Source organism: Triticum aestivum, chromosome 7D, assembly GCF_018294505.1.
Source record: "Triticum aestivum cultivar Chinese Spring chromosome 7D, IWGSC CS RefSeq v2.1, whole genome shotgun sequence".
In the NCBI taxonomy this organism is placed as follows: domain Eukaryota; kingdom Viridiplantae; phylum Streptophyta; class Magnoliopsida; order Poales; family Poaceae; genus Triticum; species Triticum aestivum.
Genome location: NC_057814.1, coordinates 247,337,607 through 247,354,688, shown reverse-complemented (window position 1 = coordinate 247,354,688; position 17,082 = coordinate 247,337,607). Strand labels below are relative to the sequence as shown.

The window sequence follows — 17,082 nt, the reverse complement described above, 5'->3', positions numbered from 1 at the left end:
GACATATTGGCTTGAATTGTTCGATCCGAACTGCCTCTTCTTTCTTTGGCAACAACGTAATCATACCAAAGTTAAGATGAAACAACTCTAAATGGTCGTTAAAAAATCATGAAACATAGGCATAAGATCATCTTTAATAATATGCCAATATTTCCTATAGAATTCAGCTGGGAACCCATCTGATCCTGGTGCTTTATTCGGTTTCATTTGTGAGATTGCATCGAGAACCTCTTTTTCAGTAAACGGTGCAGATAGAATATCATTCTCCTCTGCCCGGAGCTGAGGAATATCTTCAATAACAGATTCGTTTAGGGACACCGTGCTTGCTTCCGAAGGCCCAAAAAGTTGTTTATAATAATTAGAGATACACGCTTTGAGGTTTTCATGTCCCACAATTGTTCCCTCGTCCTGCTCAAGCTGTATAATTATCTTCTTCCTATGTTTATCATTTGCGATCATATGGAAGAATTGTGTATTGTCATCTCCCTGGACAACCTTAAGCACTTTAGCACGCAATGCCCACTTGAGCTCCTCTTCTCTAAGGAGAGCTCGTAAGCCTTGCTCAGCTTCGGACTTTGAGCTCTGCTCCTCCACCGTAAGAAGGTTAACTTTAACTTTTAAATCTAACGCATTTATTAATTGGGTGAGTCGCTCTTTTTCTTGCCTATAAATCTAAAGTTTGGCCAGCAGTATACCACCAAAATCCAGCTTCCTCTTTTTTTTGACGAAACGTTGTCGGAGCAGCTTCTCTTTTTCATTTATAAGAGGAAAGGTGTTACAAGTATTTGGTTGGAGCAGGCCGCTATACATCAACTATGCCAACAACCGGCAACCCAGCAACATACATCAGCACATAATTCAGTCTGGCTCTCGAGGTCTGTCAAAAAATAGCTGAATCCTATGACGCCCGGCCTGGTTCCATATCCTAAATTCATCAATCATCAAGTTGAAGACCACACTGACGATGGACGCCTTGCTTTGGAAAATCCGGGCATTCCTCTCGCACCACGTGAACCACCAGATTGCCACTGCCAGACCGCCCCAGCCCTTTGAGTTGGTCAGGTTAGCGTTCACCATGTTGGACTCCCACCAGTCAGCAAGGCTGGTTGTCGCCGCCGTCGGCGCAAGAGTGGTGGGGAGGTTACAGCGGTTGAGCATCAGACTCCATAGAGCTTGGGTGTAGGAGCAGCGTGCTAGGAGGTGATCAACACACTCGTCCGCCGCCCGGCAGAGAGAACAAATTGGGTCGTGCGGCCATCCTCTTTTCTGCAGGTTATCCACTGTAAGACATTTTCCTAGGATCGTAAGCCAAGCGAAAATTCTACATTTTAGCGGAGCATCAGCCGCCCATATGTGTCGCTGACCGACGTCTTTTCCTTTTTCCTTTCTCAGAACACACGTGCTACAATCTTGTATGCCCTCACCTGTATATATAGACACGCAAGACCACGGCCGACGGAGCAACCTAATAATAAACCAAGACAAACAAGGGCCCATGCTAACACGATGACCAACGCAAACCACCTATACGGATGGACTAGGACTTAGTTTGAACCTGACACGGACAAAACACACGACATGCAAGCCAACTAGTACTAGAATACCACAGCCAGCAGCTAGCTCGAGCCTAACTAGCATTTGCCTAAAACTAATTAAGCTCATGATTACTCAAACAAGTTGTGCACCTCGTGCTCCTTGTCTCGGTAAACCAGCCCCAGCAATTTAGCCCCCTAGCCGTCAGCGCACTATCTGGTGTTGGGTCATACGAAAATTAAATGTGGACTATAGATGCCGGATTATAGATGCCGGATGAACATATGTGCTGTTGCAACTTCCTCCACGCGCTCAGGCTCTCCCTTGACAGCATTCCCCTTCATGCTTTTATGCACACATGATTATCCATCACCTGCATGTTTAGAATGTAGAAATGTGCACATAGGGTAGGATGCGTGTCTGCTTTCCTGTTGTTTGAAGGAGTAGTATGTACATACTTATGAAGATTGCATCTGAACATACACTGTTTGCTTGTTTAAAATGTAGAAATTAAGTGTGTACGTATGTACGATGATTGCATCTGCATGAACAGCTAATCATGCAGCAACCAACTTTCTTATAGGAAAAACAAGGAGTTCTTCATTTGTCCTCAGAAATGCATACGTCTACAGAGAGGCAAATTCAGCCTAGCATGAGCAGCAAGAGCCACTCAGGCTAGCTAAGGTGACTGCCCATGAGAACCCACGCCAAGGCTAATGAAGCATTGAACATGGATGAAGACATAGGCAAGTCATCCTTGGCTATCAGAGGTAAGGCCCTTGCAACCATGTAAGGCTCGCTCTCTTCTTGTTGTTGTTTCCTATTGCCGCTGCTTTTATCATTATGGTGCACATATCACTAGCTACTTATAGGCAGTTGAAAGGGCACATCCTTCGCATCCTACTACTAGCCTTTCAGCATCGCCTTTATTTCAGAGAACATATTCCAGATAATGTCAACCTGTATAGATATGGACAGCTAGCTTTACAGAATCAATTTCTCATTTTCAGTGGAACAATCAAGATATCCTATTTATTTGCCCGCCGGTTCTGTTCAAATTGTCAAGCCATTTTGGCTTGTCGGTCTCTTGGTGTTGGTACAAGCAGCATATCATATACAAACTCAAACTAGGCATGCAAGCAGGATTGAGGCAACCGAATAGTTTCCAAAAATAATCACGGACCAACATTGATCACTTCTACAATGAAATGGCTAACACAAACCGGAACAGGCTGCCAAATAAACAGTGCTTCTCTGTGGGAAAAACAAGCAAACAGTGTATGTTGAGATGCTCAACACTACAGGAAGTTAGTGAGTCACAGTAGCAAAAGCAGGATGCACGCAGGCAGATAAAACACGAGTATTTTCATAAACTGTAGGGTACATCTGAATCCACTATATATAATAATTTTTCCAGCATCAAATTTTGAGACTTGAAGAATTATGAAAAAAAATTCAACATATATGGTATTGGCTGGAAACATACCTTTGTAAACTTGTATAAAAAAATGTGGCCCTTCATGATCTGGTGAAATCGCAAAATGGGATATCTTAGATATATTAGATTTGGCAATGATGGCCAATGGAATATTTCTAGCTTATCTTGGCAAAAGGGAAGTTGGCATGCAAACGCTGACCTTAGAAAGTAAGATCTATGGATACCGATGCATGCGATGTGTGTTTTTATTTCTTTTCTGTTTTGCTAATAGTACTGCAATGCATTTGATTAACATTGATGATCTACTACGTGAATTGATCCCCACGCTAGGCGCCCACATTGCCTCTCAAGTGCAAACCTCGCTTCTCCCGCCATCGGCACCCCTCTTGTCGTCCCCTTCTCCTCATCGTGTCGAAGGGCAGAACCCTAGCAAGGGCCGAACCGGCCTGCACCGCCATTGGATGTCAGCTCCTCCTTCCACTGGAGGGGCTCTAACCTGTGGAGCGGGGACCATGACCAAGGGGGATATGGCCGATGCGTTCCAGATCAATGGTTGACAGTCGCCGCGTTGGGCTTATCCCCACCCACATCTGGTCGTGACTCGCTAGGGGACCTTTGCCCAGATCTACTCACGACCGCGTGGCTAGGATCAAGTCAGGGTGCGTAAGGAGCGCCTTCCTACCCTTTCCTCAAGAAGAAGGCGGCCTAAAGTCTAGCGGTGGTGTGGGGGGTCGGATACATGGATCACGTCCATAGAAGGTGGGATGCACGGTTGGCTCTCCAGCGAGCCTTGTGGTAGCGGTGTTAGTGATGCCCCTGGGGCATGTTGATGGTGCGGGGTCATGTGGTGAGTGGTCCCAGTGAGGATGTTGCTCACGGTGACGGTCGAACCTGCCAAACCCTAATCTACATCCGGAGGTCCAGTTCATTGTGGTCAGCTCGGAGGGCAGATTTCCTTGGCGAGGTGTGAGGGAGATGTCGAGCAAAAGCTTTGCGCCCATCGCCGACATTGGTGATTCCTATGCGTGTCGTGGCCCTCTTGGGGATCCGCTTTAGCTCTCCTTCCACCCTACAAGTTGTCCCAACCCCCTGGGTGGATTTTGACAACTAATGCAACATAGATCGAGGGACTATTGGTTATCAAGTATATTTAAGATTAGCTCCCAAAAGATGCAACAAGGGAAATGAATGGTGAGCCTCCAATTTCATTAATGAAATGTATTGGCTAAGGCAATGATTTCTTTTCTTTTCTTTAGTGATCCAAGATCACATTGAATCCATAGGTATGCAAACATTGTTTAATGGGGAACAAGGTTGCTGACCTATGATTGCACAGGACTGCTTGGGATTTACTTTGTTTTGCCTGATTGTTTGCCTAGAAGGGTTGAAAGCCCAATGCAACTAGTTGATACCTAGCTAGCTTTCGGTTGAAGCCAAAACATTTTGAAATATATATTTGGGAATAAGGCTATACCTAATAAGTCCCAAGTAACATTCAAGCCAAATTAAACTTTCCCAAAAGATTGAGTTGGATTCATTTTGGAAACAATTCAACATCAAAGGGACATTATTTAAATATGGCTTGCATTTATTTTGGCAAAGAGTGAATTTCATAAGTCCAAGTAATGATCTTGACCCCTACCAATTTTCTATATTGGATTTGGAACACATTTGGTTTTGAAACCAAATTCAAATTCAAATGGAAAATATGGGTGCAGAAAACACTTGTCCTAAAAGCCCAAACAAAAAGTTCAAACAGTCACAAATATTCAAATATGAAATTAGCACTGGTTTGTAGTTTGAAGAAAATTCAAATTTGAACTGCATTGGAATTTACAGAAGGAAACATACGAGAAAAAGAAAAAAGAGAAAACAGAAAATAAAAAGAAAAAGAAAAGCCCAGCAAGGCAAACTAGACAGACAGGCCCCACAGTGCAACCCAGCTAGCCAGCCCCGCGCGCCTCTCTGTCTCCCCTGAGCCACTACCAGGCAAGGCCCACCTGGAAAGGACATCACCTTCCTCGCGCCTACATCTTCCCCTACGACCACCCGCAACGGTCGATGTCCCATGACGCCCACGTCGCTCCCGACCACGCCCATGCCTCCCAAACCCCTCTATTTAAAGCTTCGGACCCCCCACTCTCCATTCTCCTCTCTCCCGTGCTCTCTCCGCCGCCAGGCTGCTCGTGCGTGAGCTCGCAACTGCCTCCACCTGCAAGATGTCCGGCAAGCCATTCCGCCATCGCCGGTGAGGCCCCGCCACTTGTTTTGCCTCCGTTCGATTCGCCTTGACCTCCTCTATCTCCCTCGCCCTTTCACCCCTGCTAGGACGCGCCGAATCGAGCTCTCCATACAGGACCCGAGGAGATTGAGCTCCACCGAGACCTAGCCACCACCAGAGGGGGAGCCCGATACCACCGTGACCACCATCGGACTCGCCGCGTCGTGCTGGACATCGTCGATCCATCCCCGTGTCCCGGAGACGTCGCCCGCATCGAACCCGAGCGCCCGCGCCGCCATCTTCTTCATCTTCGGAAGGATTCCGGCGACCTAAACCCGCAGTGAGCCTCTGCCGTTCGATATCGATCCAGCGATCGAGATTAGATTGTTTTATTTCGCTAAGGTATGCACTCATGGTCGTTAGATCTAGATCCGATGATCCACAACTAAACAATTAACCGAATTGGTACGGAAAATCCCGTAGTGCCACATGGAAACCTTATCTGCAAAAAAATTAGTTAATTCAATTAAAATGGTAATTTTGCAGAAAAACCCCTGGAACTTCAACACATCATAACTCTTTATCTACAAGTCCAAATTGAATGAAAGCTTTTGCAAAATGACCCTTAGGAAACACACTTCCTACTAACTCCTGGAGCAAGTCATTCCCGCTCTAAAATCGACAAACATTTTCTGTATTTTTGAAAAAATAATTATAAACCTTTGCCGAGTGTCCATGAGACAACGTATGAAAAACCGCACCCCGCCATCACAGATCCGTTAGATGCACTTAGTGGGGCAAGTTGGTCAGGTTTTGCTGAGTTATCCCTGTCCCACATTCTGCAAAGAACAATCTTTGCTGTGGTCTATCCCTTCATGAGTTATTTCCTTTTAGGGCATCTCCAGCGCCGACCCTTAAACTGTCCATAACCATCCGCACCGCGTGGTCCGGATGTGTTGTGCCATCCAATGGGGTTCTGCTTTGGTCTGCAGGGCAGTCCGGACGCACTTCCTTCCACAAACCGGAGACAAACTAGGGGGATGAGGGATTTGCGGGCATCCGGACAACAATCGCGCCCGCTTCTGATCACCCTGGCCCACGCAAAACCCTCATACCTCGCATGCGCGCGTTTCCTCCTAGCGCCAACTACCCGCATTCATGCCATTGCAGAGCAGTCGTTCCACATTGAAGCCGGCCCAGAGCGGACACGGCCTCTCACTGGCTCCACCATTGAAGGAGTGCGTGATCGAGGGCACCGCCCGCGATGCATTCCCGGTGTCCACGACTATTCAATGCCGGAGACGGGTTACTGGACGGGACGGCACAGATCTACCTCGCCCGTTCAATCCCGCGTCCGTCCGTATGCCGCCATTAAGCAAGCTTGCCGGCCGAGAAACCCACTCCGGTGCCGCGCATTGATGCACCTGGACGCATGGCCTCACCGGAACTTGCTATTTAACACTACAAGAAATATGTCAACTTGCGACCATCACTATTGGTCACTAAAAGGTCATTGTTTTTCATTTGCGACCTTTTTTTTATACCAAAAACAGATGGTCAAAAGCTGACAGTCGTAAACTGAAATTAACGACCTTCTCTATGAGGAGGTCGTGGAAGGCAACGACCAAAACAAAAGGTCATTGATTCAACGACCTTCTGTTTTGGTCACTAGCTGTCTGCCCAGGCCATGTCGGATCCGATGTGGCAATCTGACATGGCAAAATTGTGACTAATTGAAAATGTCGTTGATAAGATTCAGCCCAGTCCAATTCGACGCTTTACATGGGCCGAGCCCAACAATTCAGCCTATTTGTGTTTTTTTCTCATATTAATTTTGGTCAGGTAGATGGGCCAAGCCCAACATTTCAGCCTTGTTATTTTTGGGCCTAGGCCTTTTTATTTTCTTGGCCTTCACCTTTTCACAATTGGTTTTCAAGCGATTTTGTTCATTTTCCTAAATTGTTTGATTTGTGGCCTTTTTTGGGCCCAAATAGTATTTGTTTCATTTCTGATGTATCAGCAATTAATGATCTGATCCTCAAAAAACAATAAATAATCAACATTTCCAATACTTCAATCACACAAATTTTCACAAATGACGACCAAAATGAGTTATATATATATATATATATTACAATCATGCGATAGTTCACATCATCCAGGAATTTAGAACACCCAGGAACATCCAGGAACATCTCTGAAGTAAACACCCAGGAACATAAAACACCCAAGAAGATAAAACTAGCTACAAAGATGAAGTGTTCCCTTCTTCGAACTTCTTCAGCCTAGAGCTCCTGTAGAAGAGAGGAAATTATGTTATCATGGCTGCCAATGAAAGCAATATCTTCCAACAAAGAACAACTAGGAAAAGAATAATGAGCAGAATAATAAACAGATACACAAGCAACTAGGAGCATGGATAACAGTAGTATACTGCTGTTGAGGCATTAGTATGGATAACAGAATAATGAAGTATGGATAACAGTAGCAACACTAGTATACTGCTGCTGTGGCATTAGTATAATGAACATAACTTCCTGAAGTATACTGCTGCTGCTGAAGTATACAGTTGCTGCTGCTAAGTTTGCATCAGTTTACAAATCTTATAGAATAATTTGTTTATGCCAGGAATGCATCAGTTTGTACAATACTAGAAAAGGCAAATAAAACAACAGAATTTCATAGGGCAAATAAAACGCGTTAACCTGCTGTTGTTCTACACTTCAACATGGATAATAAATCTAATAGCAATGGTTGGCGTCATCCTTGCGTTGGCTAGTTAAAACTAAGAGCAGCAGAGCAGATATGTATATTACGCAGACAAACAGGGGTGCTCCTATTGGGTTGCAACATGAAAGAGCCAGGTTTATTACTGCTAAAAAATACTTAGCGGCCACAACAAATTATTATCAAAGGAATGGCAACGAATCTAAGGGTTTATTTTTGGCAAAATATCCAAGGTTGAGAAATGCAAAAAATGCAAAATACGCCAATCTACTGTAGTTGTTTAACCATCACCACACTAACGAACATGTGTTCAAGAGAGCCGTTTGATCCAAAGAATTGAAGACAAATAAACGAAAGAGAAATGTTTCAATTCTATTCAGAAGTATAGTCCAAGCTATATCTGACTTCTGATGAAATGCATAGGTCCAGCCGATGACTACACAACAACAACTACTTCAGACATTGGCTGGAGAAATGCTTATCTTTTTTATTCTTCAACGACGTAAAAAGAAATAACAACACAGCACCAACAACAGTAGACTCTCACCCAACTAATATACTAGAACTAGATCAACCAAGCATCAGTTTTAAAAAGCTCGGTTTAAGATACTTCAACGACGTAAAATCTCAGTAGCATCTTGTAACATCATATGCTCAGCTGACAAACGATTCACATGCAACTCCTCTACATTATATCACACCAACACACAGAGCTGCATCTCTAGACGAGGAACAAAAAAACGTTGATGGCATGCTAGGCATCAGTTTTAAAAAGCTCAATTTTAGATCATCAAAGAGCGGAAAGGCCGCAGCAGTCTAAATGTTTCACATCCTCTGCCAGCACAACATCATCATCGTCATGGAAATTCCCTAAACAGTCAGCTATCCACAAAAACATAGTGACCCACATCACCAATGAGCTACTGTGAGCATGTAAGGACCAGATACTATGCAGAGCTACTAAGCAAATGGGATCGGGCGGAAGGGCAAAGAGAGGGAGGTGGCTACCTTCTCCACAGGGGAACTTTCTGGTGGTGATGTTGAGCAGCATCCTGACGGGGCCCTTGACCTTGAGCTACTTCTCCTTGGCGCCCTTCACCAGATCCGAGGTCACTGTTCAACACACGCACGCACAAACGCATCAGATCGGAGACGCACAAATCCAGCCTCATCCAACCAAGCACTAACAAACAACATGAATGATACTAACATAAGCCATATAGTAGTCTTGGAAGTGTGCAGTGAATTTTCACAGGAGTACGTACGTACAACACAGTAGAAACCTCAAGAATCATGGTGTGGAATACAATGAGGAATGTTTGTTGGGTCGAGGATGGGTCAGGTGCCCTTGATCACAACGACGGGGCAGCCCACGCTGTTGATGCAGTAGTTGCTCACACTACCCAAGAACATCCTGTTCAACCAAAGGAACCGGATCAGCTTGTTTCTTTCATACACGAAAGGTGACACCTATCATACAAGCAGGCAGGCAACTGTCCTAGAAACTTCATGATCTAAATAGATTACAAGATGAACTCCGTGAAAAAAAAATCGCTAAATGAACTGATCTAGAAGGTTACTACAGTGCTACTACATGGCTGCACTAAAGAATGTGAAGATGCAGTTCTAGATACGTAGGATTTGAATCAATTTTGGCTGTACAAGTAGAGTTCTTCACTGTGACCGTGAGAGATTTCCATGAAGCAATGCGAGTCGGTTTTCAGTAGCTACTACTAAGACAGAATGACTGAACAGTTCTATCCATGGCATTTAGTTCTATGGAAAGAAAAATGCTATGCCAAGGCGCAAATGCGCTACAGATCAAGAGAAATTTATCTATACACATGCAGTCTCATGTCTGCAGGAGCAGATGTAACACATACTCACACTGTATCAGATTCATACGCAAAATGATGTTTATATAGTAGCACAGTTCTCTGATAACCCAGTTTTGCCCAAATATTATAATGTCTCAGTAAACACGGATGATATCTGCAGTCGAATTTGGAACGAACGAATTTCACTACAGTCTACAGGTGTTGTACTGGCAAGAAAACTGATTTCAGAAACCGCAATTTCGTTTACAGTTCGCATTTGTATCAGGCAGCAAGCCAGCGCCAGAACAATCAGAAATTCAGCTCGCCAAAGCGCAGAAGACAGTGCTGGTATTTCAGTTACCTCTTGAAGGGGCCGAAAGCACCGCACCCCATGACGAGCAGATCGGCCTTGAGTTCGGCCGCCACCTCGCAGATCTTCTCCTTGGGATCCCCCACAACCACCTTCAACAGACCAACAATCCGACCCAATTTAAGCACCAATTAAGCACGAGCAGCCGGGGGAAGAGAAGAAATCAGCAATCGGAACAGAGATGTCTCGTTTAACCATCCCCTTACATTCTTATCGGAGCAAATCTTGAGCGCGTGCTCCAGGATCGCCTCCGTGATCCGCCGCTGGTGCGACTCGCTCGCCTGCGTGAACGTCGGCACCTCCGCCACACCTGCGCAACGCCGCGACCCACCGAAGAAGCGGTCCGCGACGAAGTATCGAGGTAGCCGGATGTGGATGGGGCGACGCGGATCCAGGTAGCCGGATGCAGATGGGGCGACGCGGATCCAGCTAGCCGGATGCGGATGGGGCGATGTGGATGGAGCCACTTGAGGGCGGGGAGGCGTGGTGACTCGGGCTCCTCGTCGTCGACGCAGGGGTGGAGGCCGGCCATGGTGCGGGGGCGGGGGCGGCGGCTATGGTTTTCGCGAGCGGGTGCGGGAAAGAAGGTGGGGATTGGAACAAGTTGTGGGTACGGTGGGGAGTGGGGCTGTGGGGGCGTGGGGCTACGTGGGTGAGATGGTTAGGGGGTGAGGGCTACCTTTGGATCCAGAAGCATCCCACGATGGTTGATGCATGATCGGCGTGATATGGCTATGGACCAATTACAACACACCAAACAATCTAAAGATCTTTTGACTATATAAATTGGTCATAATTGACTACACATAAAATTTTCATTCTATTTTTCAACGCTTAAAATGAGTTTTTTTGTGAAAGACCTATCAAATATTTGTTCAAATGATGTCATATTTTGCACAAGTCTACATCTTAGGTTGGCAAACAATATTGACAAAGGGAGTTTTTATTTCTTTAATTTTCCATTTTTTGAGTGCCCAAAATAAGTTTTTTTATGAAGAACTTACCATATATTTGTTGCAAAATTGTACCAAATAAATTTTCTAAAATATTAGGCCGTATATAATGCACAACTGACCAAATGGTTGGGTGCCAAAATTTTAGATCCACCTCTCGTGAAAAAGGCAAATTTCCGCCGATTCAGCGGGAAGCAGATCAAATTTGAACTGCAGCTGCCTTATAGTTTGTTCTTTATTTTTTGAAAAAATTATTTCTAGGTACATAAGTATCTATTTAATCAGAGAAACACCAAATTTTTTCCAAGATTGAACCACTAGCTAGGAATGGTCATGCCCGCCGTTTTGACCGCATTTTGAAACGGGCGTACAAAATCCAAAAAAATCAAAATTTGGAAAACCTTCGCATTGTGTCATTATATGTGACCAAGTTACCAGGAAAAATAATAAACTTGTAATACGATAATTATTTTTAAAAAGTGTTCTCAGAAACGAGTTATCATGTGTGAAGATCAATATCTTTCAAGCCAAATGATCAATCTTATGGCCACATTCATGGCATAGTTTGTTCAAATGATCTCATATTGTGCACAAGGGTGCATCTTGGGATGACAAACAATGTTGCCTAAGGGAGTTTTCATTTTCTTTGGACGAAAAATTCATTTTCTATTTTTTGAGTGCCCAAAATGAGTTTTTTTTGTGAAGGACCTACCATATATTTGTTGCAATAATTGAGCAAATCATTTTTATAAAATAATAGTCCATATTTAATTCACAATTGACCAAATGGTTGGGTGTCAAAATATTTGATGCACCTCTCGTGAAAAAGACAAATTTCCGCTGATTCAGCACGAAGCGGGTCAAATTTGAACTGCAGCTGCCTTATAGTTTGTTCTTTACTTTTTGAAAAATCATTTCTAGGTACATAAGTATCTATTTAATCAGAGAAACACCAATTTTTTTCCAATATTGAACCACTAGCTAGGAACGGTCATGCCCGCCATTTTGACCGCATTTTGAAACGGGCGTAAAAAATTGAAAAAAAATCAAAAATTTGGAAAACCTTCGCATTGTGTCATTATATGTGGCCAAGTTACCAGGAAAAATGATAAACTTGTAATATGATAATTATTCTAAAAAAGTGTTCTCAGAAACGAGCTATCATGTGTGGAGATCAATGGCTTTCAAGTCAAATGATCAATCTTATGGCCACATTCATGGTATAGTTTGTTCAAATGATCTCATATTGTGCACAAGGGTGCATCTTGGGATGGCAAACAATGTTGCCTAAGGAAGTTTTCATTTTATTTGGACGAAAAATTCATTTTCCATTTTTCGAGTGCCCAAAATGAGTTTTTTTTGAAGGGCCTACCATATATTTGTTGCAATATTGGAACAAATCATTTTTATAAAATAATAGTCCATATTTAATGCATAATTGACCAAATGGTTGGATGTCAAAAGATTTGATGCACCTCTCGTGAAAAAGACAAATTTCCGCCCATTCAGTAGGAAGCGGGTCAAATTTGAACTGCACCTGCCTCATAGTTTGCTATTTATTTTTTTTTAAAATCATTTATAGGTACATAAGTATCTATTTAATCAGAGAAACACCAAAAAAATTCCAAGATTCAACTACTAGCTAGGAACGGTCATTCTCGCCGTTTTGACTGCATTTTCAAACGAGCATAAAAAATTAAAAAAAATTAAAAAATTGGAAAATCTTCGCATTGTGTCATTATATGTGACCAAGTTACCAGAAAAAGTAATAAACTTGTAATACGTTAATTAGTTTTAAAAAGTGTTCTCAGAAACAAGCTATCATGTGTGGAGATGTTTGACTTTCAAGCCAAATGATCAATCTTACGGCCACATTCATGGCATAGTTTGTTCAAATGATCTCATATTGTGCACAAGGGTGCATCTTGGGATGGCAAACAATGTTGCCTAAGGAAGTTTTTATTTTCTTTGGACGAAAAATTCATTTTTTATTTTTCGAGTGCCCAAAATGAGTTTTTTTGTGAAGGACCTACCATATATTTGTTGCAAAATGCTACTAGTTCATTTTTATAATATATTAGGACATGTTTAATGTACAATTGACAAAATGGTTGGTCGTCAAAAGTATTTATGCACCTCTGGTGAAAAATATAAATTTCTGCCGATTCAGTAGGAATCGGGTCAAATTTGAACTGCAGCTGCCTCATAGTTTGCTCTTTATTTTTTCCAAAAATCATTTATAGGTACATAAGTATCTATTTAATCAGAAATACATGGTGTGGTGGCGATACGTTGAGGTTTGGATGGTGGCCGAGGGCCGCAACTCCAGAGCGGGTAAACTCGCATGCCCGCTGCATGGTCACCACATGATCGTGGTGTTGCCACGCATTCCGGGCGGCCTAGGCATGTCTAGTTTGTTGGGCACTCCCCCGATAGGTGTCAGGAAGAAGAAGGCAATAGAAGAATCTCACGAGTAGACTCAATTGAGCTCAAACATGAATTAGCACCCAAGTGTTTGATTAGTGGTGGGGAAAATGCACATGGCCAATGGGCCTGAGTTTTGGCCGAGGATGATCATCTAGTAAGGACACTATCTTGGAAAATTTACAGCTGAAATGGAGGAGCCTAGGTGTCACTTGCTTTGCAACGTACCACACTGGACAGAAATATGAATGTTGAAGCTAGACTCAAATGAATGCATGGATTGATCTGAAATTTGGAGGAGGATGATAATTTGGGCATATGAAGGCACTTTAAAATTTTCATACCATTTGGATAAATAAAAATAGTACTTCCTTCAAAGTGCTCTCCACTGAACAGAAAATTGGGAAAAATGCCGAGGAAAATTGGCTAGAATAAATGAGCTAAAATTTGGGTGAGGGAGGTTCTATGGGCAGGGTCATGTCGTGGTAAATTTTCAGCAATTATAAATTAACATAAAATATAGTTGCTTCACAAACTGAAAATATCACCAGAAACAAAGATTGGATGCTGAGCTCACATGTATTGTTAGATGGGGCTCAAATTTTGTGGAGAGCTATGACTTGGGAATATAGAAGATGTGGCAAAAATTCAGCTCATTAGGATATGCCTAGATTGTACTTCCTTCACAACAGTTCGAGCTGAACAAAAACTTTGGAAATTTGCCGAGGAAGATTTACCAGGCAAATGGAGTTGAATATTGTCATGAGGCAATGATTTGGATAGTAAAGAATGCCCAATTTTTTTGGGAATTTTGGGAATGACAAAAATATAGGTTGCTTCACAACCTAGGGTGAAAATTGACACATGGACATGACACATAGGCAAAACTGATAAGGTGGCGCCTAGTCATAGCAATCCACCACAATTTACAAGGTTATGACCATCTATATTGGTCGTGATCAGCTAGAAATAAGGCAGCGGACCAGTGTTGTCTGCTTCATGACCATTTCGTGTAAGGAAATTACGACATTTCTGACCAAAATGGTCGTCATAGTTTAAGGTTTGGAGCCCCCCGAACAGCTTTCGACCAATTGGTCTCAAATGATCGTAGATTTATGACCAATTCTTTCAGGGTCACTGACAGAAGGTCACAAGTTGACATATTTCTTGTAGTGTAAAGGCGGCCACACCCGGCCAAACTCCACACCATAACACAAGCCGCTCCACATCCTCGTCTCTTCCACCACATCCGCCATGATTGCCGGCGGCAACACTCTGTGGGACAACCTTTCGATGGAGATGAACCACGAGGTGACCAGCCTTGCGGCCTCCTGGAAGAGCCGCCATGCCAGGCGGATCGAGGCCTACATGCCGGCCAGCTCGCCCGAGTTTCCGACGACGACGATGACCCCATGATGGATACAGGCTCCTACGAAACCGCACAGGAGCCCGCATCTGTGCATGTCGGCTTCACTATGGAGCAGCCGCATGCGCACTTCAACGCCGCCATGGCGGAGGAGCAGCCTGCGTCGGCGCCTATGTCGGTATTCCAGCAGGCACAGTAGGAATAGCGGTACGACCTGTTCCTCCTATAGCACCGCCGGCTAGCCAATGACCAAATCGACGGTGAGCGCGCGAGCAAGGAGGTTGTGGCGGCCATGGCCACTGCGAACCCCAACTACCTCACGGAGCAGTGTGCGATCTACAAGGCCGTCCATGTTCAAGCCGTTGCTCGCCAGGAAGCGGCTGTCGTGGGCGCAACTGCAGGCGATCGCGGACGAGAACAACGCTAGCTACGCCTCCTACGCGCCACCACTGAACTATCAGGCGCCCCGGTGGGACGACGGCGACAGCGCGGACTCCACCATTTCCATCGTGGACCTCACGTCCACCGGCGACACACAAGGCACTGACTCCTCCGAGGATTAGTAGGGCATCGGAGGCGGCATGGTCTTATGTCCATGTGTGCCCGTCCGTCTCCCGTGTTCTACTCTTCCTCGCTGGAGAGCGCTGTTGGAAATATGCCCTAGAGGCAATAATAAAATGGTTATTATTATATTTCCTTGTTCATGATAATTGTCTATTGTTCATGCTATAATTGTGTTATCCGGAAATCGTAATACATGTGTGAATACATAGACCACAACATGTCCCTATTGAGCCTCTAGTTGACTAGCTCGTTGATCAACAGATAGTCATGGTTTCCTAACTATGGACATTGGATGTCATTGATAACAGGATCACATCATTAGGAGAATGATGTGATGGACAAGACTCAATCCTAAGCATAGCACAAGATCGTGTAGTTCGTTTGCTAGAGCTTTTCCAAATGTCAAGTATCATTTCCTTGGACCATGAGATTGTGCAACTCCCGGATACCATAGGAGTGCTTTGGGTGTGCCAAACGTCACAACGTAACTGGGTGGCTATAAAGGTGCACTACGGGTATCTCCGAAAGTGTCTGTTGGGTTGGCACGAATCGAGACTGGGATTTGTCACTCCGTATGACGGAGAGGTATCTCTGGGCCCACTCGGTAATGCATCATCATAATGAGCTCATTGTGACCAAGTGTTTGGTCACGGGATCATGCATTACGGTACGAGTAAAGTGACTTGCCGGTAACGAGATTGAACAAGGTATTGGGATACCGACGATCGAATCTCGGGCAAGTAACGTACCGATTGACAAAGGGAATTGTATACGGGATTGATTGAATCCTCGACATCGTGGTTCATCCGATGAGATCATCGTTGAACATGTGGGAGCCAATATGGGTATCCAGATCCCGCTGTTGGTTATTGACCGGAGAGTCGTCTCGGTCATGTCTGCATGTCTCCCGAACCCGTAGGGTCTACACACTTAAGGTTCGGTGACGCTAGGGTTGTAGAGATACTAGTATGCGGTAACCCGAAAGTTGTTCGGAGTCCCGGATGAGATCCCAGACGTCACGAGGAGTTCCGGAATGGTCCGGAGGTGAAGAATTATATATAGGAAGTCCAGTTTCGGCCACCGGGAAAGTTTCGGGGGTCACCGGTATTGTACCGGGACCACCGGAAGGGTCCCGGGGGTCCACCGGGTGGGGCCACCTATCCCGGAGGGCCCCATGGGCTGAAGTGGGGAAGGGAACCAGCCCCTGGTGGGCTGGTGCGCCCCCCTTGTGTTGGGGAACGTAGCAATAATTCAAAATTTTCCTACGTGTCACCAAGATCAATCTAGGAGATGCTAGCAACGAGAGAGAGGGAGTGCATCTTCATACCCTTGAAGATCGCTAAGCGGAAGCGTTACAAGAACGCGGTTGATGGAGTCGTACTCGCGGCGATTCAAATCGCGGAAGATCCGATCTAGCGCCGAACGGACGGCGCCTCCGCGTTCAACACACGTACAGCCCGGGGACGTCTCCTCCTTCTTGATCCAGCAAGGGGAGAGGAGAAGTTGAGGGAGAACTCCAGCAGCACGACGGCGTGGTGGCAATGGAGCTCGTGGTTCTCCGGCAGAGCTTGGCTAAGCACTACGGAGGAGAAGGAGGAGGTGTATGAGGAGGGAGGGCTGCGCCAGGGAAGAGGTGCGGCTGCCCTCCCACCCCTCCACTATATATAGG

At 44.8% G+C, this 17,082-nt stretch overlaps 1 protein-coding gene, 1 non-coding gene and 1 pseudogene across 2 annotated transcripts; all 3 read right to left on the bottom strand.

Annotated features, from left to right (window-relative positions):
* Window positions 1–8,494: 8,494 nt before the first annotated feature.
* LOC123171665 (small nucleolar RNA SNORD36) lies at window positions 8,495–8,575 on the bottom strand. Its single transcript, XR_006485345.1, has one exon. It is a non-coding gene; the product is annotated as a small nucleolar RNA SNORD36 (small nucleolar RNA).
* Window positions 8,576–8,674: 99 nt separating this feature from the next.
* On the bottom strand, window positions 8,675–8,759 carry LOC123171668 (uncharacterized; annotated as a pseudogene).
* A 244-nt stretch (window positions 8,760–9,003) lies between these two features.
* LOC123171060 (uncharacterized) lies at window positions 9,004–15,143 on the bottom strand. The gene is made up of 4 exons (XM_044588724.1): window positions 14,922–15,143; window positions 10,313–10,660; window positions 10,098–10,198; window positions 9,004–9,333 (listed from the first exon to the last, which is right to left on the bottom strand). Exons 1-4 carry the CDS (start codon window positions 15,141–15,143, stop codon window positions 9,258–9,260), a joined length of 747 nt encoding a protein of 248 aa, XP_044444659.1. The 3' UTR covers window positions 9,004–9,257.
* Between the last annotated feature and the right edge of the window lie 1,939 nt (window positions 15,144–17,082).

What these genes read in the sequence shown, in the direction of transcription:
- LOC123171060 (XM_044588724.1), bottom strand. Translation starts at nt 15,143, where the DNA reads ATGGCCGCCACAACCTCCTTGCTCGCGCGCTCACCGTCGATTTGGTCA. An exon ending in CAGATGCGGGCTCCTGTGCG is followed by an intron (nt 10,661 to 14,921) that starts GTTTCGTAGGAG and finishes CGAAAACCATAG; the next exon opens with CCGCCGCCCCCGCCCCCGCA. An exon ending in GCTTTCGGCCCCTTCAAGAG is followed by an intron (nt 9,334 to 10,097) that starts GTAACTGAAATA and finishes TTGGTTGAACAG; the next exon opens with GATGTTCTTGGGTAGTGTGA.